The 18,179-nt window shown below is 52.1% G+C and overlaps 4 protein-coding genes and 1 non-coding gene across 5 annotated transcripts; 2 read left to right on the forward strand and 3 right to left on the reverse strand.

Moving 5' to 3' along the window:
* Positions 1-3,540: 3,540 nt before the first annotated feature.
* Positions 3,541-6,126, forward strand: BDP55DRAFT_559896 (fungal-specific transcription factor domain-containing protein; the record flags this gene model as incomplete). Its single annotated transcript, XM_060569944.1, has 1 exon — positions 3,541-6,126. The coding sequence occupies one exon, from the start codon at positions 3,541-3,543 to the stop codon at positions 6,124-6,126; it is 2,586 nt and encodes an 861-aa protein (XP_060425708.1).
* A 3,750-nt stretch (positions 6,127-9,876) lies between these two features.
* Positions 9,877-9,949, reverse strand: BDP55DRAFT_t267. Its single transcript has one exon. It is a non-coding gene; the product is annotated as a tRNA-Lys (tRNA).
* A 295-nt stretch (positions 9,950-10,244) lies between these two features.
* Positions 10,245-11,363, reverse strand: BDP55DRAFT_675220 (S-adenosyl-L-methionine-dependent methyltransferase). Its single transcript, XM_060575725.1, has one exon. It carries the CDS (start codon positions 11,104-11,106, stop codon positions 10,486-10,488), a length of 621 nt encoding a protein of 206 aa, XP_060425709.1. The 5' UTR covers positions 11,107-11,363; the 3' UTR covers positions 10,245-10,485.
* A 1,409-nt stretch (positions 11,364-12,772) lies between these two features.
* BDP55DRAFT_286308 (uncharacterized protein) lies at positions 12,773-14,244 on the reverse strand. Its single transcript, XM_060566517.1, has 2 exons — positions 13,124-14,244; positions 12,773-13,066 (listed from the first exon to the last, which is right to left on the reverse strand). Exons 1-2 carry the CDS (start codon positions 13,987-13,989, stop codon positions 12,991-12,993), a joined length of 942 nt encoding a protein of 313 aa, XP_060425710.1. The 5' UTR covers positions 13,990-14,244; the 3' UTR covers positions 12,773-12,990.
* A 748-nt stretch (positions 14,245-14,992) lies between these two features.
* BDP55DRAFT_732010 (uncharacterized protein) lies at positions 14,993-16,999 on the forward strand (the record flags this gene model as incomplete). Its single annotated transcript, XM_060579890.1, has 1 exon — positions 14,993-16,999. One exon carries the CDS (start codon positions 14,993-14,995, stop codon positions 16,997-16,999), a length of 2,007 nt encoding a protein of 668 aa, XP_060425711.1.
* Between the last annotated feature and the right edge of the window lie 1,180 nt (positions 17,000-18,179).

An 18,179-nucleotide genomic window follows, 5' to 3' on the forward strand; every position in this document is an offset into this window, starting at 1 on the left:
TCACCCCTGACCCTTACGCGCTACCATACTGGCCGCAAACCTTGTCATCTTTTGAAGGCTCTTCACTTGACATCGCCAAGTAACGTCCAGGCATTCAGCACCAGCAGGCCGGAGTAGCCAAGCTTTGTTGCCTTCACTCATCAGCCCCAGCCCGCAACAGCGACAGCAGTACTCCGCACAGCTGAGAAAACTGCTGTTTCTCTGGCCTTCATCCCTAGGTGTCATTCCCCTCAGTCCTGGGACTCCCGAGTCCTGATACATTCTACTTTCGTGGCCCCAAATCTTAAGTCAAGATTCCTACAGCCAGCTTAGGGAAATTTGCTTTCCTGAAAAGACCCGAAATTGACCAACACTCTGAGACATTCTTGGTCGCTTTCGCAACTCAGGTCTGGTTCTAGATCTGTCTCTTTCAAGAATACAGAGTCCAGACAACCCTGAACCAATTGCAGCACATATCCTCTGTCAGATTTTCACTCCCCGGGTTCCGTTGCTGGCTGGCCGATCTTGCCTTGGGAAAGGAACGTGGGCAAGCAGATTTTGGAAGGAAGCCCATTTGTTGCCGCATAGCGGTTCCGTCGGCCTCGGGCCTGTCAAACCCGTCACATTCCACCCTGCCACTAGCAGCAACATCAGACCCTTGCAACATCACGCCTATTGCGTGGCCGGTGGGCACAGCCGGCCGTATTCTTTTGCGGCAACGTGCAGACTCCCGCTTCTACAAAGCCCCCCCAGCCAATCTCAGCCCCTAGCCAACAGCCCGGAGAAGAGTCTCGAATTGGTCGACAGGCGTTCGAAAAGCACGACGAGCACCACAAGGCGGTGCGAGGACCCCAGTTCAGATACCAAGCCTTTCCCTTGACACAGGGCCATCGAAACCTTCCAACGCCTCACGTTTGAGAAACCTGCCAGCACTGAGCAGCGGCCGGCTGCTTGTACATCACTCTTACCTTGTCTGTGCCAGTCCATCGACGTCGTTCGGAGAGATAAAACGTCAGTCGGGGATTTGGTTCTGTCACTGAGATATGCTTATTGACTCTTTGTGTCAGCAATAGACGCACCACGTGCTTGGCCGTTGCAGAAAACCGCGGACGAGCCACTACGTCGACGCGGAACACCCACCACCTCATAGCCCGCAAACATTCCGAAGCTCATCAGTAGCAGCTTAGCAAACCGGTCTGGAACACAGAAGCCTGCCTCAAAGTCAGCCGTCAAGTTTGGTGCGTATGCCACATGTTTCATTTGTCTCGTCTTCCTCCCGTCTGGAGCCGGAATATGTCCTTGTTCCTGTCCATATCACCAAAACCCCCATCTTCGCCCGGGCCGGGTATCGGCTAGTCGCCCGCCCTTAACCTCGACCGTTGTTAGCACAGCCACGGACATTACCTTATGCCAGATTTTATGACAAGATCGGGACGCGGTTGCGTGGCCAAGGCCATGCCTGCCCAAACACCCAATCGACTCATAGTCTCATCGCGGCCAGTAGCAGCGAAATCCCCCGATGATCATTGTTCGATAGCTCCCGACGAACGGCTTAGCGGCCCCTTCTCATCAAGCGCACGTCCATCGCCCAGGCTGGTTGTGGTCGGCTCGTCTGTCGGCTGTTTTCTTGCGGCGTGGCCTCCAGCCTGGCCTCGCAGAACACACAAGATGATGGCGAGACAAGGGACAGATGCAAAGAGGAGAATGGAAATGACCTGGACCAGGTTGGCCCATCTGCACGCTGCTGCAAAGATTGCTGGGAGGATTCTCGATGCACATCATGTCCTAAAATAGTCGCCCTCAGCCCACAGCACCAAAGTGTCAGTGGTACAACCCGAAAGAATGCCGGTCGATTCTCAACAGCTCCAACAACAAGTCTCCTGCAACCGAGTGCAGAAGCGGAAGAGCTTCCTGCAGATTTTACCTTAGTAGGCCAACCGAACCAACGATGGGCTCTCTACACCCATCCACATTGTACCCCAACACCCTTTGCATCTTACCTCAAAGCCCTCTCTCTTGTTCCCAAGTTCCCCCCCTCTAAGCGTGGGTGAGGGTTGCATAAGGGCAAATTTCACCTACATACGTAGGTGCCTCCATCTTAGAGTCCGTTGTCCTTTGGATCAGGATCTATAGCGGCTTCTCCTGTCTTGGTACGGCCCACCTGTTGCAAAATTCCCGACGAGGGAGCTCGACGCGTGGTACCCACGATCATACAAGTCAAGCCATATCGACTTATCAGCCCCTTTCAACCCGAATCCTTGTCTTGGGGACCATCAACGTTCACGGTTCACATTGCCCCCTGCCTCCTGCGCAAGAGGTTGAGAAAAACACCCTAGTAGAGTCCAAGTGGGCTTGTTCGACGGGAAATGCCATTGAGTCGCGGCACAGCGACCTTATTTTCGAAGTTGTTGCCGATTCGCCATCACCAATCCTTGGTGTCGACACTGCTTGAAGGCAGGGATCATGGGGTTTCCTGGTGACTTGTCCGAGGTTCCTGGACCCCCTGCTCTCTTGAACCGGGACCCTGGCATCCCAGCAGCGCCCACTCTCCGGTCGAAACACGTTAGTTACTTTGGTTGATGAGCATCTTCCACAGCCCTGTTCTTCCTCCTTGCTTCCTGGGTCCAGCGGCAGCAGGGATCCCGTCCAGCCCTCCACCACTCTCCAGAGATAATATTTCCGATTCTGCTTTCAAGGCGCGGAGAGCCCCGGATCCAGTCCAGACCTAATGCCTCGAGGGCACCGCAAACCATCGTCACTAAAACCTCCGGCGGTGTTGTACCCGTCGAGTGACATGACGGCCCAAGACCACCATACCTTGCTTGCCTTGCCTTAGCCTCCCTTGTCCGTCTACCTTACCCGCTTCCTCGTTGCTCCGACTAGACGCCGCTTGCTATTAGTCTTTTACATTTCTGCCACCATCCCGCAGAGCCACACAGCTTGCCATTCTTTACATCTCTCTGCCCTCCGCCCAAACTACATCTATCTGGTGCTTGTCTGCCCCTACCGGCTTCCTTCCTCCACGACCCACGCTGCCCTCTTTCGTTCTGACTATGCTTGCTTAGACTCTTGCTCGCTGCTTGCATATGACATACAAGCCGACAGCCCTCTCGACGGATCACGAAGAGTCTATCCGCTAATCAAGCTGTTGCGTAACAGATGCCGTTTGGTGTCAGCGTCTTCGACGGTAGCATCAAACAGCACGGCAGCCGTGCCTCTTTCTCTCGCCTGCTCTGCAGTCCTATACTCGGAAGGCGGAGCTCAGACAAGAAAACCATTGGGCATTGAGGATCTAGCCGACTTTGGGCCACACAGAGCTATAGTACAACGAATACGCTTCAACATCGCTAGAGAATACCGCTGTGCGCTCGTTGCCTGGACGCGAAGAGAGACGAATCTTGCAAAGGTTCGACTTGCAGAACACGGCACTTGATCTCCCGGAGAATACTGCATTGCGCACAAAAGAGATCGTCTGTCCACATAACGTCTCGGGACCCTTAGCCGAGTGTTGGGCCCAGTACACGGCAACCTTCCAACCACAACCCTCGACAAATCGTCTGTATGTTCGTGGAGCGCCGTTTGCCTATCGTCCACCGACTTGGGGAGCCTATGGAGTCTCCTTTGAATCAGACTCGCGAGCACTGGTCCGTTGAACCGCGCTCCGCCATGGCTGCGTCGTCACACAACCCATATCCACGATCTCCTAATCCCTCCACCAGGTCGTACGACTCATCTTCAGTCTCCTCTGCCACATCTCCAAGACAACCTGCCCAGTACATCCCGCGAGGTCTAATGAATACTGGAGCGAGAACAACTGCGGCACCACCACCTCAGCCCATTGGCATTCCACCTTTACCACCGATGAACCAAAACGCCTTCACACCCTACACGCCGGTGACTGCTGGCTCAATGATGGGCCGCGACTCTCTGCCCTCAGCCGATTCTGTGGCAAGCACACCTGGCCCGTCAACGGCCTCTTTACCCCCCATTTCGCAAGCCCAGAAGAGGGCGTACAGGCAGAGAAGGAAGGACCCAAGCTGCGATGCATGCCGGGAGAGGAAGGTCAAATGCGACGCTACAGAGACGACGAGTTGTTCAGAGTGTTCAAGCCGCAATGTCAAGTGCCAGTTTACCAAAGAGACTAACCGACGGATGTCCTCGATCAAGCAGGTGCAGGACCTCGAGAAGCAGATGGAACGCCTCAGGCGAGACAACAGCAACTTGAGGAGAGCGCTCCAGGAGCGAGACGGTGCGATGGACGTCGATCCGGATGGCCTTGAGCAATTACCTCTTCAGCTACCAGAGCTAGGAACCGACATCAAGCGAAGGAAGCGGCCAGCCCCTATCCACGACTTGGCGCGGGCAAGATCGAACATACGCATCTTCTCCAGAGGCATCTGGAAGGCACCTGCCCAGTACCGCCAGGCACCTTCAACGCCATTGTTCGACCCTCAGAGACCTGAATTGCCTCCCAGGCAGACGACTGAACAGCTCCTGCACACGTACTACGGCTCTGCGCACACCATGTTTCCCATCCTTCACTGGCCAACATTCCAGACGGGAGTCGACGACCTTTACAGAATCGGCAACACGAAATCCGTGCAGCCGGCATGGTTGTCGACGTTCTTCGCGGCTCTCGCACTCGGCAGCCTCTTCAGTCAGGATCCCCATCGCGCATTTCGGGCGGCGGAACTGCTGGAAGTTGCTAGGGGTATGATCGACCCTTGGAACAACGACTACGTCCTCGACAACGTACGCGCTCTGCTTCTCGTTACTCTCTGTCTCAACGAGATGAACCAGAAATCAGCTGCCTGGACGTGGCTGGGCACGGCAGTGCGAGCTGGTCAAGACTTGGGATTGTACTCGGAATCCGGACCGTGGCCTGTGATTGAAGGCGAAATGCGACGGCGCGTGTGGTGGACGATCTACATCCTGGACAGGAGTCTGGCTCTGGACCTTGGACGACCAGTGCTGATCGACGACACTGACTGCGACGTCTCGCTTCCTGCCCCGGTGGACGACCATTACATTCATGAGGGAGGCATTATGGTTCCTCCTGGCCGCGAGCCCCTGAACCACTCCCTCCTGGCTGTGATCAACGTCATTAGATCATACTCTTCTTTGATCAAGACATTGGCTGCCCCTGTTGTGGTACCCACCAGGCTCGCAACCTTCGAGACGCACTTCAACGCCTGCCATGGACAGTTCCCCCAGGTTTGCGACACGGCTAGCACAGGGCAAATTTCGCCTCACCTCCTAACGCCCTATACCTACCTTCTCCACGCTCGTCTCGCATTACACCGCCACAACCTGGCTCCAGCCTGCCCGTCCGATGTACGTCTTGCTGCCATGGAGCAGTGCACTCATATTGCTCTTGAAACAGCGTCCCTTCTCTCGCGTGCAACCCCTACCCTTGCCGACGGCGCTACGGCCCTCCTCACTACCCACACCTTCCGTTGTGCTCTCTTCCTCCTTCTGGCGGGATACTGGGAGCATGCAACGACGTGCCTGCGCGCTCTAGCGACCGTAGACTCGAAACGCGATGTTGCTATCCCCTGTGGACGATTCCTCGCCTTCTTCGTGTCTACACTAGGCACAAAGCGCACCGAGTATGCGGCATTTGTTGCCCGCACGACACCTCCGAAACCATTTGCCCCGCCTCCTCCTCCCCAAGGTCGTTCTGGACCTACCCCGCTACAGGAGGCTCTGATGCAGGACGAGGAGCTCCTAGCATATGTCAGCGCCGATTTGCAAGCGGCGCCAGACTCGGCCTGGGTCTGGGCCGGCGGCGAGCGCGAGGCCATCCTCTCTCCGACTTCCCCCGGATCGATCACAGCTTCTGGTGGCGCCAGCAGTGGTCTATTCAGCGCCGAGCAGAGAACTGGGCTGAGCGAGGACGAAGTTAAGGAATGGGGAGGATGGGAGCGTCTTGAGGCGGCCTTGCGGGGGCTGGCCTCGGGCAACACGACGCCCACGCCGACATCCGCGACTTGGACGTCTGCTCTACCCGCCGGGATCAAGACCGAAGGCACGCCGACGCTACCGAGCATAATGCCAGGCCCTGGCGAGGGCAGTAGCACCAACAGCCCAACAACAAGCACCAAGGGCCGGCCCCAGGACAGGTTGAGCATCGCAAACATCATCTAGAGAGTTTGAATTTGTAATCGAACCTTGAGCTCTCTTCTTGAAGCGGCTCGATCTAGCACAGCACGGGGCAGGCCCGGTGGATTGGGGCTTCTCTCAATAGGAGTTCCCAAGAGCTGCGTAGCAACACTTTTTGGATGTTTTATTACATCAGAACAAACACCAGGCAACAAATCATGATTGTTCATGAACGTCACGGAAATGAAGCCATGTAAACCACGTTAGGCCTCTACAATTGGGTCTTTGTCATGATGGTCCCATGACAGTAAGCCGGATTCGAAGAAGGAACTTCGATGTACGATAATGTGTTGACACGAGGGGCTTACAATGCCTTCCTAACTCAACTTCTGTCTCCCTCGTCAACTTTTTTCTCTTACAAAAATTACTTTGCTCCAATCATTCCTTTTTTTTTTCCTTCCATCATTTGGACCTCACCAAACTCTGAGTGGGCGTAGCCAAACTGGCCCCCCTCAAACCATTCGTTAACACCTTAATGTCTGCACCATCTAAACAGCAAGGAGTGAGAAGGGCGGAAGCTTATTCTCGGTTGCTGTTTCTTTTCTCTTTGTTCACGGCCCGGTTCGCTGGATGACCGAGCCTGGGTAAAAAAAAAAGGAGTTGCAAACACTTCAAACAGAAAAAAGGGCGATGGCATAGGGATGATTTTCTTAATGGGCGCGGCACAGAGAGGAGGCGCAGGGGATGAGGAAGAGGCCGGGCCTTTTTTTTCCTCTAGTGCAATACCCAGCAGAGAGGATGAAATGGGGCTGGATTCGGTCTGGAATTGGGTTTCGTTTTTGTTGACATTGTCTATACGACATAACTCTGCTTTTCTATCATCTTTCACCATTTTTTTGTTTGTTGCTGAATCACAGGCCTGCGAAAGGGGTGTTGTGTTGTACGGAGAATTCGAAAAAAGACAAGGGGCAATCAATTGCACCCGAACCCTTTTTTTGCACATAGGATCTTATTTTATGTACAAACGAAGCAAGAATTGAGCCTGGGGACTCGCCGAGGCATGGTACTCGCGAGATCTTTTACTACAGGTCATGATGAACAACTTCCTTTTCCCCCGGAGTCATTATTGGATTGTGAGGAAGGATTCGATAACTGGGCAAAGCTGGATAGCTTCATGTTCGAAGATATGTGGAGTGGGGCCGAGCAACTATGGACATCGCGAGGGGTTGCTATAGCAGGTTCTAGCGACTTTACGGGTTTACGGCTAACACACACTTTTGCATTCTTGCCACCTTGGTGGTACCGTTGGCAAGATGCTGCGAAAAGCTTCAAAGCGGTCCCAGTTCTGGATCACCGGGGGACCATCCGTCGAAGAACACCAAAATGTCAGAATCGCAACATCACCACCAAGGCAGGCTTGGCTCGCAACATCACCAACAAGCTCTCTCGGGGGCGATTCCGTGCAACGCCTGGGCACATCCGGCTCGGCGACCCTCTGCCGGCTTGTCATTCTCTTCCCCTCCTCCCCTCCGGCAGCGCCATCGACAACTCAAATCATTGTCTGCGCCACGTCACTGCGGAAACGAGGTTATTCCATAGTCGTTGGTTCGCCAATCACTTCGCCCTGGTCTTCCGCGGGAAAGGGGAGGCGCAGGGCCTTGGTTGGGAGGCTCATTAGGGCAGCGCCACGACACTTCTGACAAGAGGCTGGTGACACGTGTATCGTTACACTAGGGACTAAAGTCACATTTTACGGATCGTAGAGATGGTACGACGTTGTTGGTTACACTGGGTCTTGAGCTCTGAATCGTAGTTGCTGCGCCTCTCATGTGTCTGCGTCTCGAAGACTGGAGACTTGGATGGACGGAAGTTTTGATACAGACTCGTTTGCACTACTTCAATGGTTCTTCAGCGCTTTTGTGCAGCTGTCTCGTCTTCCGCACCGACCCCACGGTGGAAAGCTTCATCGCGTGTTTCTCGTTGGTTGAAACCGCTTGTTTAGTCGCTGTTCAGATAGTGACACTGCTGCGACGGCGACGTGGGGTTGGGCGAGTTTGACAACGGTGACAGGTCTATCCTGTAGCACGATCTAGCTTCTGACTGCCCACCCGTCGTTCCATGAGATGGAACTGGGAAGCGGGAGGCTACTGGTGAGTTGATTAGGGAACTGAGACCAGAGAGCCGGGGAGTCCACCCGGGGGAAGAGAAAGAGGACTCGGGGAGGGTGGTGTTACCCGCTAGGATGGAGGCTCAGTGATGCTACGTGACCATTGTGCCACTCTAGGACACAACGAGGACCCGCGATTGAAGGTAGTAAGCATCACCCTACTTTACATCAGTGGTCCTCACCTGCGATGTATGATGGTGTGCCCTGACTAGTGAGCCAAGTCTCACGGTCGTTGCGGGAACCGGAGGCAGATGCGTGTCATACATGACACAAGGATGGCATGGGGAAACCTTCTTTTTTTCCTTCTCTTTGGGGTCCAAAACCAAGTTTTGCTGGGAGCAAGTGGGTGTGAATAGATCATGCCTCTCTACCTTGCCATCACATTCACATAGCGCGCGAACTTGATGCCAGCAACAGGGCTGAGAACTTGGGTTTTGCCTGCAATCCACATAGCCTCAAGTTGTGTCGGCTCAACCTGCCGCTACCACATATCTCGAACAACGTCTCTTCCAACGTGAAAAGTATCGAGATGGGGAGCCCGCTTTTCTTTTAAGACGGATTTCCCTGGTGCCCATGTGCCCTTTACACTGACCAAACTTCAAGGTCTTCCGGCTCGGCTCTTATCATCCGCCCGTCTTTGGCGGAGACTGGCCGATTATTAAACGAGAACGAACCTCACGGTCCCTTCTTGGCCGCCCCCCTCCACCTCCCCAATTCTACTCAGATCCCCCACCCACTCCCACCTCTTGCTCAAGGTAGAGGTCGCACTAGGGAAGCCTGAATGGAGGGAGACCCGCTAGTTTAAACTTGGTGATCCCCGGGAGCTCGGGCCGGCGATGATCGAGGGATGGAGGGGACGGGGTTGATGCTAGGGGATTTGCGTTCTGGGATGTCATCGACAGGTATCCTAGCTATTCTAGCGTGCCTTGGTCAGATTCAGTGATCTTCTCGCTTAGTCTGTGGCCTGGAACCTTGATCGTCGATAGCTACGCTCTGACCTTTGGGAGTTTAGTGATAATTGTTGTTTTACCAGGTCGCTTAGGTCGTTTGTGTTGTCGGGTACTAATGTGTGTGTGGGGGAACGAATGGAGGCTAGACAGGGGGGCACTATGGGGTTTCTTTTCCAAAACTCTTGTGAGATTGTTGCGAATGTATTTGCCCGCGGATTAGTTTTGCTCGTGGCGGAGCGTGTGAGAGATGGTGACGGTTACAGTCAGCCTGCCTCGGTATGTTGGTGTTAGATCAAGATTTGTCTTTTTTTGTCATCTTGGCTTGAATAGCGTCCCTTGCATTGAGATACGTTATGAGACGTCAAAGACGACGCTCGTAAGAGTTCGACTGTATGCTCGTGTCAGTGGTGATTCTTGGACCTTGTTTGTTTCTAGGTGGGGTTTTATGCGTGTTAGTTAGTGCACACCGAAGGCGATGTCAATCAACTCAGCGATGGAATTAAGGTACTTCTGAATTACACCTTCACCGGGCTAAAAGTGAGGGCTTATGAATTTGCCTACGTGCTTGGACATTACCTCAATGTGAAGCAGAACTTATTGTCTACCGGCTCCAAAAACACAAGACGTGAAAAAATAATAGACCCGACGAGTGGCTTGGCCAATCGCGGTGAGGATTTGAGCCTCACGCGGGGGTCGAACCCGCAACCTTGAGATTAAGAGTCTCACGCTCTACCGATTGAGCTAGCAAGGCGGGTCTTAGTTGTTGAGTGCAGCGATGAGACAGAGACTTGAGATCTTTCGCTACGGCGATTATCCGAGTCGCCACAGTCGCCTATCCGCGCCGCGGGATCCAACTTCTTCTTCCCCGCCGTCCCAGCTCCGCCGCGTTGGGCGGTTTGCGGCTGGCGCTTAGGCTGCTTTCGAGGCGGATGGTTTGCGTTTTCTCGGTCGCGATCTTTGGTCTTTTTTTTTTTTTTTGGAGGGAGGGGGGGGGGGGGGGCAAAGGCAATCTCCGTTGGGTGGCGAGGAAAGGCGGCAATGAATGTGGGTTGAATCCCAGAAGCTGGACACATCTTTCGAGGTTCTAGAAACAAAAATGCTAGAGCTGGGTTCAGAGCTGCACTTCAACGTAGGTAGCGTACGCACTCTATGATTTCTGCATAAGCTATTAATGAACAGGGCCTGTTTAATTAACCTCCCTCATAGCTTTGATAACATCATCACATTAACAAGTTCTTTCGTGTGTCATCTGTGGATTATCATCTACGGCCTACTCCTTGACATCCGTCAATAAACTTGGAGAACAACCATGATCGCACGCGCACCTTTCCCACGTCTGTAGTCTTCCAACTGATCACTCAAGAGTTTGACTTTTCCTGACTTGTCAAGTGAGGCAATCTTCTCCTTATAACCATTCTTCTCCCAAACAGCCTCGTACACAGTTGCGACAATAAACCCGCCAGGGCGGACAATTCTCACAAACTCGTCAAAGGCTTCGGGTCCTACGTGACCCTCGGTCATCGTACCGACGCATACGACGGCATCGTAATAGTTTGAGGCCTGAGACAAAGGCTTGGAGAGGTCTGTCGTACTCAAAGACTGGTACACACCAGATCTCTCAGCGACTTTGAGCATCCCTTGACTGAGGTCTATGCCATCTATCTGCGTGGCTCCAAGCTTCGCGAGGTTGGCTCCGACAAGGCCTGTTCCACATCCAGCGTCCAGAACTCTCGACTTGGCAATGGCAGATAAACCGACATACTTGACCACGTACTGGCTGGCAATGACTGGCGCGACGTAGTTTTGGTCTGCGCCCAGGAGGTCGCGATCATAGTTTTCGGCCCAGTCGTCGTAGAGGATTTGTGCCTCGGCGGTGCTGGTCACATTCAAAGCGCGTTCAATCGACATATTGGCGGACGATAATCGGCGATGACCTCTGTCCTAGGTAGATAGTCAAAAGTGGTGGCTTGGTAATGTCATCAAGCAAAGGAAAAAGCGTGTGATGTTGGTGAAAAGCATCGTCCTACATCGTCGCGGGTGTCAAATGTCGGACTATTATCAAGCAACATCGCGACACCAAGCGAGAATGACGTTTAGTAGCGCATTCAACACCTCGTAAGATATGTTACTACGTGCTGATTGGCGCTGCTTTCCATCTGAGCACGTGTTGAAAGCAGATCGACAATTTCCTACCCAGTAAGGATTACTCCAAGATCCTTTACTAATCCTATACTCAACTTAGCACGCATTCAATCTGGGGGACTGATCTAGCGCCACCATGTGGCTGGCTCCAGCTGACTTGTTCTTCCTGCACTGGCTCTTCGGACTTTCGGAGTATGCGGGGTTGGTGTGTTCGTGGCTTACCTTAGACACCGCCAAAGGACTTTCGCACTTTGCGACCAAGATGACGGCCCAGGGGGGTTTGGGAATTTGTTTTCCTTGACTTGCAAGAATTGGAAATCAGTCACACGTGTTTCTCTTCAAATGTAAACGTGGCGTAAAGATCGTATCCATAAATACCATAGCCATACTTCCAACCGGATACCGCTTACTATTGATGCAAGCTACTCGTTCTCCCTATTCACAAGACGTTACGGTTTGCTATCTACCACAACCACCTCTTCTCCACTCCAAGATACCCACCATCCCTTGATCATACTTCCGTTTGAGATCTCATCACTTCAGTCACAACCATGCCTGTCTACCCAAGAAACCAAAGGCCCCTCCACGCGGCTCTCGCTGCGGACAGACAGCGTGCTCTCGAAAAGGCAACCTCAAAGGTCGCAATGTCTGAAAAGATGGAGTACGCCTCTAGAGATCGCAAAAACTCGAAGGCACAAGACAAAATGGAGGTGGTCGGCACGAGAAATGCTAGAAGGTGGCTCGGCAGCCTCCACATAACTTCGAAGACCTCCCACGGAACATCAAAGCCTCGCATGTCGGAATACCAAAGCCTATAAAGCGCAAGCTTCCTTCACGAACGTACATCGACCGACAGAAACCATGATGCCTCACATCCGGAATTACTACCTTCAAGCATGCCCGATGATGCATCGCCAGACATAAATCGAAGACTCGAGGTTGCGAAGCTGCGATCGCGATTCGCGAATGGTCAACAGACGACCAGTCCACGATCACGCCACGCCTGGCCTGTACACAAAACCTCTGCAATACACGAAGGCATCATTGCCAGCTTCACAAAACTGCAGCCGGCAGTGATCACACAGGGAAGAAAGAAGAAAGGCACGTGGATGATCGCGAGGGCATGCTGCATGGTCTTGAGTTGTGCTATGAAGTTACGAGCATTGGTCATCGAGGAGGCATGTTTTGTTTTTTTGCCACAAAAGGGACAATAGCTACCGGGTATGTGGGGCTATGGGTGATGTCTTCGGCTATTGTACTGCTATTCAGGAGTTTAGGGGAAAGAGGCTGAGGAGTAATAGGCTTTGGTGAAGGAATTGCCGTAGCGGATTCATTATTTATACCCTGTTTCGAACGTTACTAAAACAGGATTGTGCCCCGGAAACAGACAAACTGTGAATGTCTAAAACGCCTCATCTGGAACCTAAAATGTTTGTCATATGCCCTTGCTTGGAGCTCTTGATCAACGTTGTAGAATGCACCCATGCCGAGGTCTACTGTCATTTGTTCGTGGCCCGACGTGGAGTATCATAGAAGACCCCGATAGGATCTTGTAATGAATCAACACTGCTGAGGAACCATTCTCTGGTGAGATGCTGTTTACATGTGAGTATTGAGACTCAGTATTGGCCCAAGACAATGGAAAGCCAGCTAGTCACTGGAACAATCAAGCCTCATAACTCTTGAAAGTTTCTGCTTCAAAAGCTGCTGTCGCATATCAAGTCCTCTGCGAGCATCTCAATCAGTACTCTGCGCCAACTAGAGAGTGGGTTGTAATTCTTACCTCCTCGCAACAGCCAATTCTCGGTCCAGAACTCCATCAGGCGCGAAGTGTTCATAGAAGCCCCTAATACTGCTGCCAATGCCTTCACGTCCTAGCAGTCTGCCGATGCTCTCTAACCCATACTTCCTCATGTGCACTCGACTCTCGGGTTGAAAGTCTTCTTCGTAACGCTCCCATGTCTCTTCGCGCGGCCGCCAGTGAACTGTTGCAAAACTTCCAAAGGAGCTTTGCGTCATTTCATCTTCAAACTGGATCCTAGTGTCATCACATTCGAAAGAGTCCTCCCATGTATCCTCCAGCCGGTCGATGATGATGATTCCACGGGAATACCACTCATCTTCGAAGTCTTCAGACAGGAACCAGAACTTCGCATCGTCAATGTTGTCCAGTACGGCACGGTTCCGAATCTCGTGTCCGTGGTGAATAATGCAAGCTTTTGCCCGCTCTTGACTGCTTAGATGAGACGGAAGAGGGAAGCAAGCCACTTCTATCCTGTCCCGCCCCCATTCGCGGTTGTGACGCCTGGTGCGATGTGAGAGAGCGTGCACCATCTTAGCGGCCCGCGTTGGGGTCGCTGATGGGGTCGTATCATAGACCGCCATACCAAATGGGGCTTGTCGTTGGTACGAAAAGTCCCAATCACCTGGCTCAGGTGCGACTTTCGGTTTCAAGTACGCGGCGAAAATCGGAGCGTCATCATGGCTCGGCGCAGGTGTTACCACTGTCTGGAGCGGATTTAAGTTCTTACGCCTGAATGGTACGACCGGCACTTCCTGAAGCTCATGGCCATCATCCTCTCCGTCTTCGTCGTCCAAGGGTACATGTGGGAATGGGTCGTAGTTGAGTCGATCGCAGACGCGACACATTTTTGTAAGATGTTGTCATTCGGCTTAATCAGGAAACAAAAGGATGAGCGAGCTGTTTTAAGGTGATGGGTGGTAAGTTCACAGCAATGAATAATGTGACTTTATCCTAGACTCAATGAGCACATGTAGCTGTGATTATTGTTGGGTTACTGGGTCCTTTGAGGAACGAGTAGGATTGACGCTGTTATGAAGTGGGGGCCGGTGCCTAGAACTAGCGAAACATGTCCGGCTAATAGCTGATCGAGGATTACTCACAGTCTACAGCAATTACTACAAATTGCTATAGCTGAGCACAGTCTCTTGATTGAGCAAGTGGTTGATATGCTGTTGTGCTACCTACCCTTAAGGCACCTAAAATCAAATGGTTATGTGTTGGTCACTCCGAGACACCGAGTAGAAAATCACTCTGGACTTGAAATATTGTAAAGATTCGCGATGACCAAGTGGGGTTGCGAGATTGACACGCTGCGATTGATAAGAAAGAACTAAAACCAGCAAAGAGCCATCGTCATGCTAGGTCTTGAAGTGGATTGGAACATAGTTTTGTTGTAAACTTGTAATCTGCCCCATAAGTCTGTACTTGGGATGATGAAATTGGATACTCAGCTAAACCAGTGATTCAACTATTGCTTGATTGGCTAGTTGGCAACGATTGCAGGCTCGATCACTCTATGCTATTTCCTGTAACTGAAGCGATGTCGGAGTTGTGCCGACAGTATTCGTGCGAAGACTTGCAGCTTGTGTGATCGAGGAATGATGGCGTACCGAGGGCCTTGAAATGACGTGCGGCTTGCCTTATCATCCAGACGCGGGTCAGCAGCAGCGGCGTCTTAAATCAACATAAATTTCGCCATCTTTTGGTTCGAAAGCGACGAATTGATCATCAAATTATTCAGAGCAGTACTCAAGCGTATTTTCATCCTTGGCACGTTCTTCAAGCCACCTCTGTCATTGAACTCGCTCGAGAAACTCATATCAAATACATCGTATATATATCAGGACCATGTCGACACCTTCGCCGCAAGATCCCATCTCTCGAGTTGACCCCAACAAGCTTGACGCTGTTCGTAGAAAGTATGCAGAAGAAGCCGAGAAGAGACTTAGGCCAGAAGGCTCCGCACAGTTTCAACCCCTCAACGAAGCATCAGAGGATCGACTTCACTCACTTCTCGAAGATCCATGGGCAGATCACGCAGTATTGAATACTAAGCCATCGCCATTTCGCAACACCAGGCACACTCGTTTCTTTATCTTGGGAGCTGGATTTGGAGGGCTTCTATACGCGGTAAACCTCATCAAATCCGGCGTCGCAACCGCAGACGAGATCTCAATCGTCGATGCCGCTGGCGGCTTTGGCGGGACTTGGTACTGGCACCGGTATCCTGGGCTGCACTGCGACCTCGAGAGTTACTGCTACCTGCCTCTGCTTGAGGAGACTGGATACATTCCAACCAAAAAATACGCCCCTGCCTCAGAAATCAGACAGTATGCGGAGCTCATTGCGTTGCGATGGAAGCTTGACGACAAGGCTCTGTTTCGCTCTGATGTGCAGAGCTTGCAGTGGGATGATGACAGGGAGCTCTGGAATATTAGTCTCTCTGAGAGACGTGGTCCGGGAGAACCTGCAATTCAACAAAAAGTCAAGGCGCAGTATGTTTACCTAGCTGCGGGCGTTCTTACAAAGCCACAAGTCCCCAAGATTCCCGGTCTGCTTTCCTACAAAGGGGACATATTCCACACTTCTAGGTGGAACTACGATGTCACCGGTGGATCTCAAGAGGATCAAACACTCACGGGCTTGAGAGACAAAAGAGTCGCAATAGTCGGCACGGCTGCGACTGCCATAGGAGCAATTCCTACGCTGGCCAAGTTCGCCAAGGAATTGTACGTGGTCCAGCGAACACCGGCCTACGTCAAGGAGCGCGGTCAACAAGAAACTGACTCCGAAACGTTTAAAGCTACTGTCGCGAGCAAGAAAGGATGGCAGTTTGAGAGGCAGATCAACTTGAACCGACACATGACCAACGCCGTGCTGCCAGGTCAACCTAATCTGGTGAAAGATGGCTGGACTGACATGCCTGCTTACTCCGCCGTCATGGGATCACCCGCTCACGGCATCGTCAACCCTTCCCCAGAAGAGCAAGACCGAAGAGCGACCTGGTTTCACGCCTTGGACTTGCCGCATATGGAAGGCGTGCGCGCTCGTGTCAGCAGCATCGTCAAGGATGAAGATACCGCTGAGAAATTGAAGCCCTGGTACCCCTCTTGGTGCAAACGTCCAACATTCAGCGATGAGTATCTAGAAACTTTCAATGAGCCACACGTACACCTCCTCGACACGAACGGCAAGGGCCCATCTAACGCCACAGAGAAGGGCATCGTCGTCGCCGGCCAGGAGTATCCCGTCGATGTCATCATCTTCAGCACAGGGTATTCCGTTACCGGTGGTCGTACGGGAGGCAGCCCAGCGGAACGAGTCGGTATCGAGGTTCTCGGCCGCAATGGTCTCTCGATGGATGACAAGTGGCGACGCAACGGCGCTGCCACGCTACACGGATATCTCACAAACAAGTTTCCCAACCTCTTTTTCTCCGGTACGTCTCAAGGCACCATCACGGGGAACAATGTGTTCATGCTGGGCCTCATTGCTCGACATGTCACGTACATCATTTCCGAGGCCGAGAGACGAGTGGGACCTGGTCAAAGGGCCATCATCGAGGTGACGCGAGAGGCAGAGGAGCAGCATAGTCAAGAGGTTGCGAAGAGGGCCCCGTTCTTTTCGTCGCTTGCGGGATGTACTCCGGGATATTTTAACGGACACGGACAAGCGGCCTCAGAAGACCCGAAGGAGAGGGCAAAGCAGGCACGCGGAGTCGTGTGGGCTGAGGGAACAGTGTCGTTCTTGGAGTACATCGGGAGGTGGAGGAACGAGGGCAAATTAGAAGGGATATCCGTCTCTGCGAGACCTAGGGCTGCGTCGAATGGCGCGGAGAGGGTTTCTAAGATTTGATGCAGCACGTAAACAAATTCTAGGATTTTTGAAGAGATCAAGTTGCGGTGTTATTTGACCTAGGATGAACTTCAGTCCCTAAAAATGAAAGACAACTCCGCCCTTCCTAAATGCATACGCTCCAAGGTAGAGCGCCATACCAGAACCAGGTAATAGGCTCAGGGTGACTGCAACTTATTCGAACTGTTGGAATTGTCTCGGAGCTGGCTAGGAGGTAGACTACGAGATGAAATCAACTCTGTTATACAAGTGAACGTTGCCTGGGGCTCATCTGACTCATAATGAGATAATTGTCTAGACGAGATAATGATAATCGATCTGGGCCCTTGCATGCAGTCCAGGCAATTGAAACCTCTTCCCGCTATCATCGACGGGGCATACTTAGGGAACAAGGAGAAATACACAGGTTCTCAGTCGACAGATTCAAACTTACATGTATCCTTGATGCACTTCACGGAAACGCAGATCTAAGATGTTCTCAATAACAAGAAGTCATCATGTAATCTTGTTCCTATGGAACTTTACACCTAATCTCACTTTGAGGACACAGCAGATTTTCGAATAGTTATAACTAACGATTTCAGATGCAACGATGCTATCTGAAGTTTGAACCTTGAGCATCAGACCGACCTTGCTTCTAATCAAGTTCCGCGTCTATCCGCACCTGCCGAGATTAGTCTTACTCACGGCAGGTCATGATGCTCTCGGGCAATAGCAGATGGGTTGCAAGTATTGGTCTCACATGAGCAGCTAACAACTTTGAGATAATGGAGGACGAAGTAACACATCCTCATGTGAAGTTCAAGAAAAGAGAAGTCACGGAAAGTATGCAATACATTTCATGCCGAACTTCTAATCCCATTTTCCGAGGACTCCGAGTTGCGTAGGACATTTTCCAAGAGTTAATGACATCACTCACTTATATAAGTCTACCAGCAAGAAACAACGTTGAGACTTTTCGGACATCTTGGACTAAATACAAGTCATGCCTCGGAACCCACCTTATCGAACCCGACAATGGTATTCTAGGCTATTGCCCACATAGCTAAAACGTTGTTAAGATCAGACTTTGCCATAATCAGTCCCCCGAGATGACGTTGAATCTTCTTTCGGATGATAAGAGGCGGGCTTTTCAGAAAAGCCGAAGGGACCGGAAGAGTTCGTCAAGGTTGAGCCTCGG

The sequence above is a fragment of the Colletotrichum godetiae genome (assembly GCF_030913485.1).
Source record: "Colletotrichum godetiae strain CBS 193.32 chromosome Unknown BDP55scaffold_44, whole genome shotgun sequence".
NCBI lineage: Eukaryota > Fungi > Ascomycota > Sordariomycetes > Glomerellales > Glomerellaceae > Colletotrichum > Colletotrichum godetiae.

Bases quoted from the DNA above. Each gene is read 5' to 3' on its own strand.
- BDP55DRAFT_675220 (XM_060575725.1), bottom strand. From the start codon at position 11,106: ATGTCGATTGAACGCGCTTTGAATGTGACCAGCACCGCCGAGGCACAA.
- BDP55DRAFT_286308 (XM_060566517.1), bottom strand. From the start codon at position 13,989: ATGTGTCGCGTCTGCGATCGACTCAACTACGACCCATTCCCACATGTA. The intron at 13,067-13,123 runs GTAAGAATTACA...AGATGCTCGCAG, and splicing joins GAATTGGCTGTTGCGAGGAG to AGGACTTGATATGCGACAGC.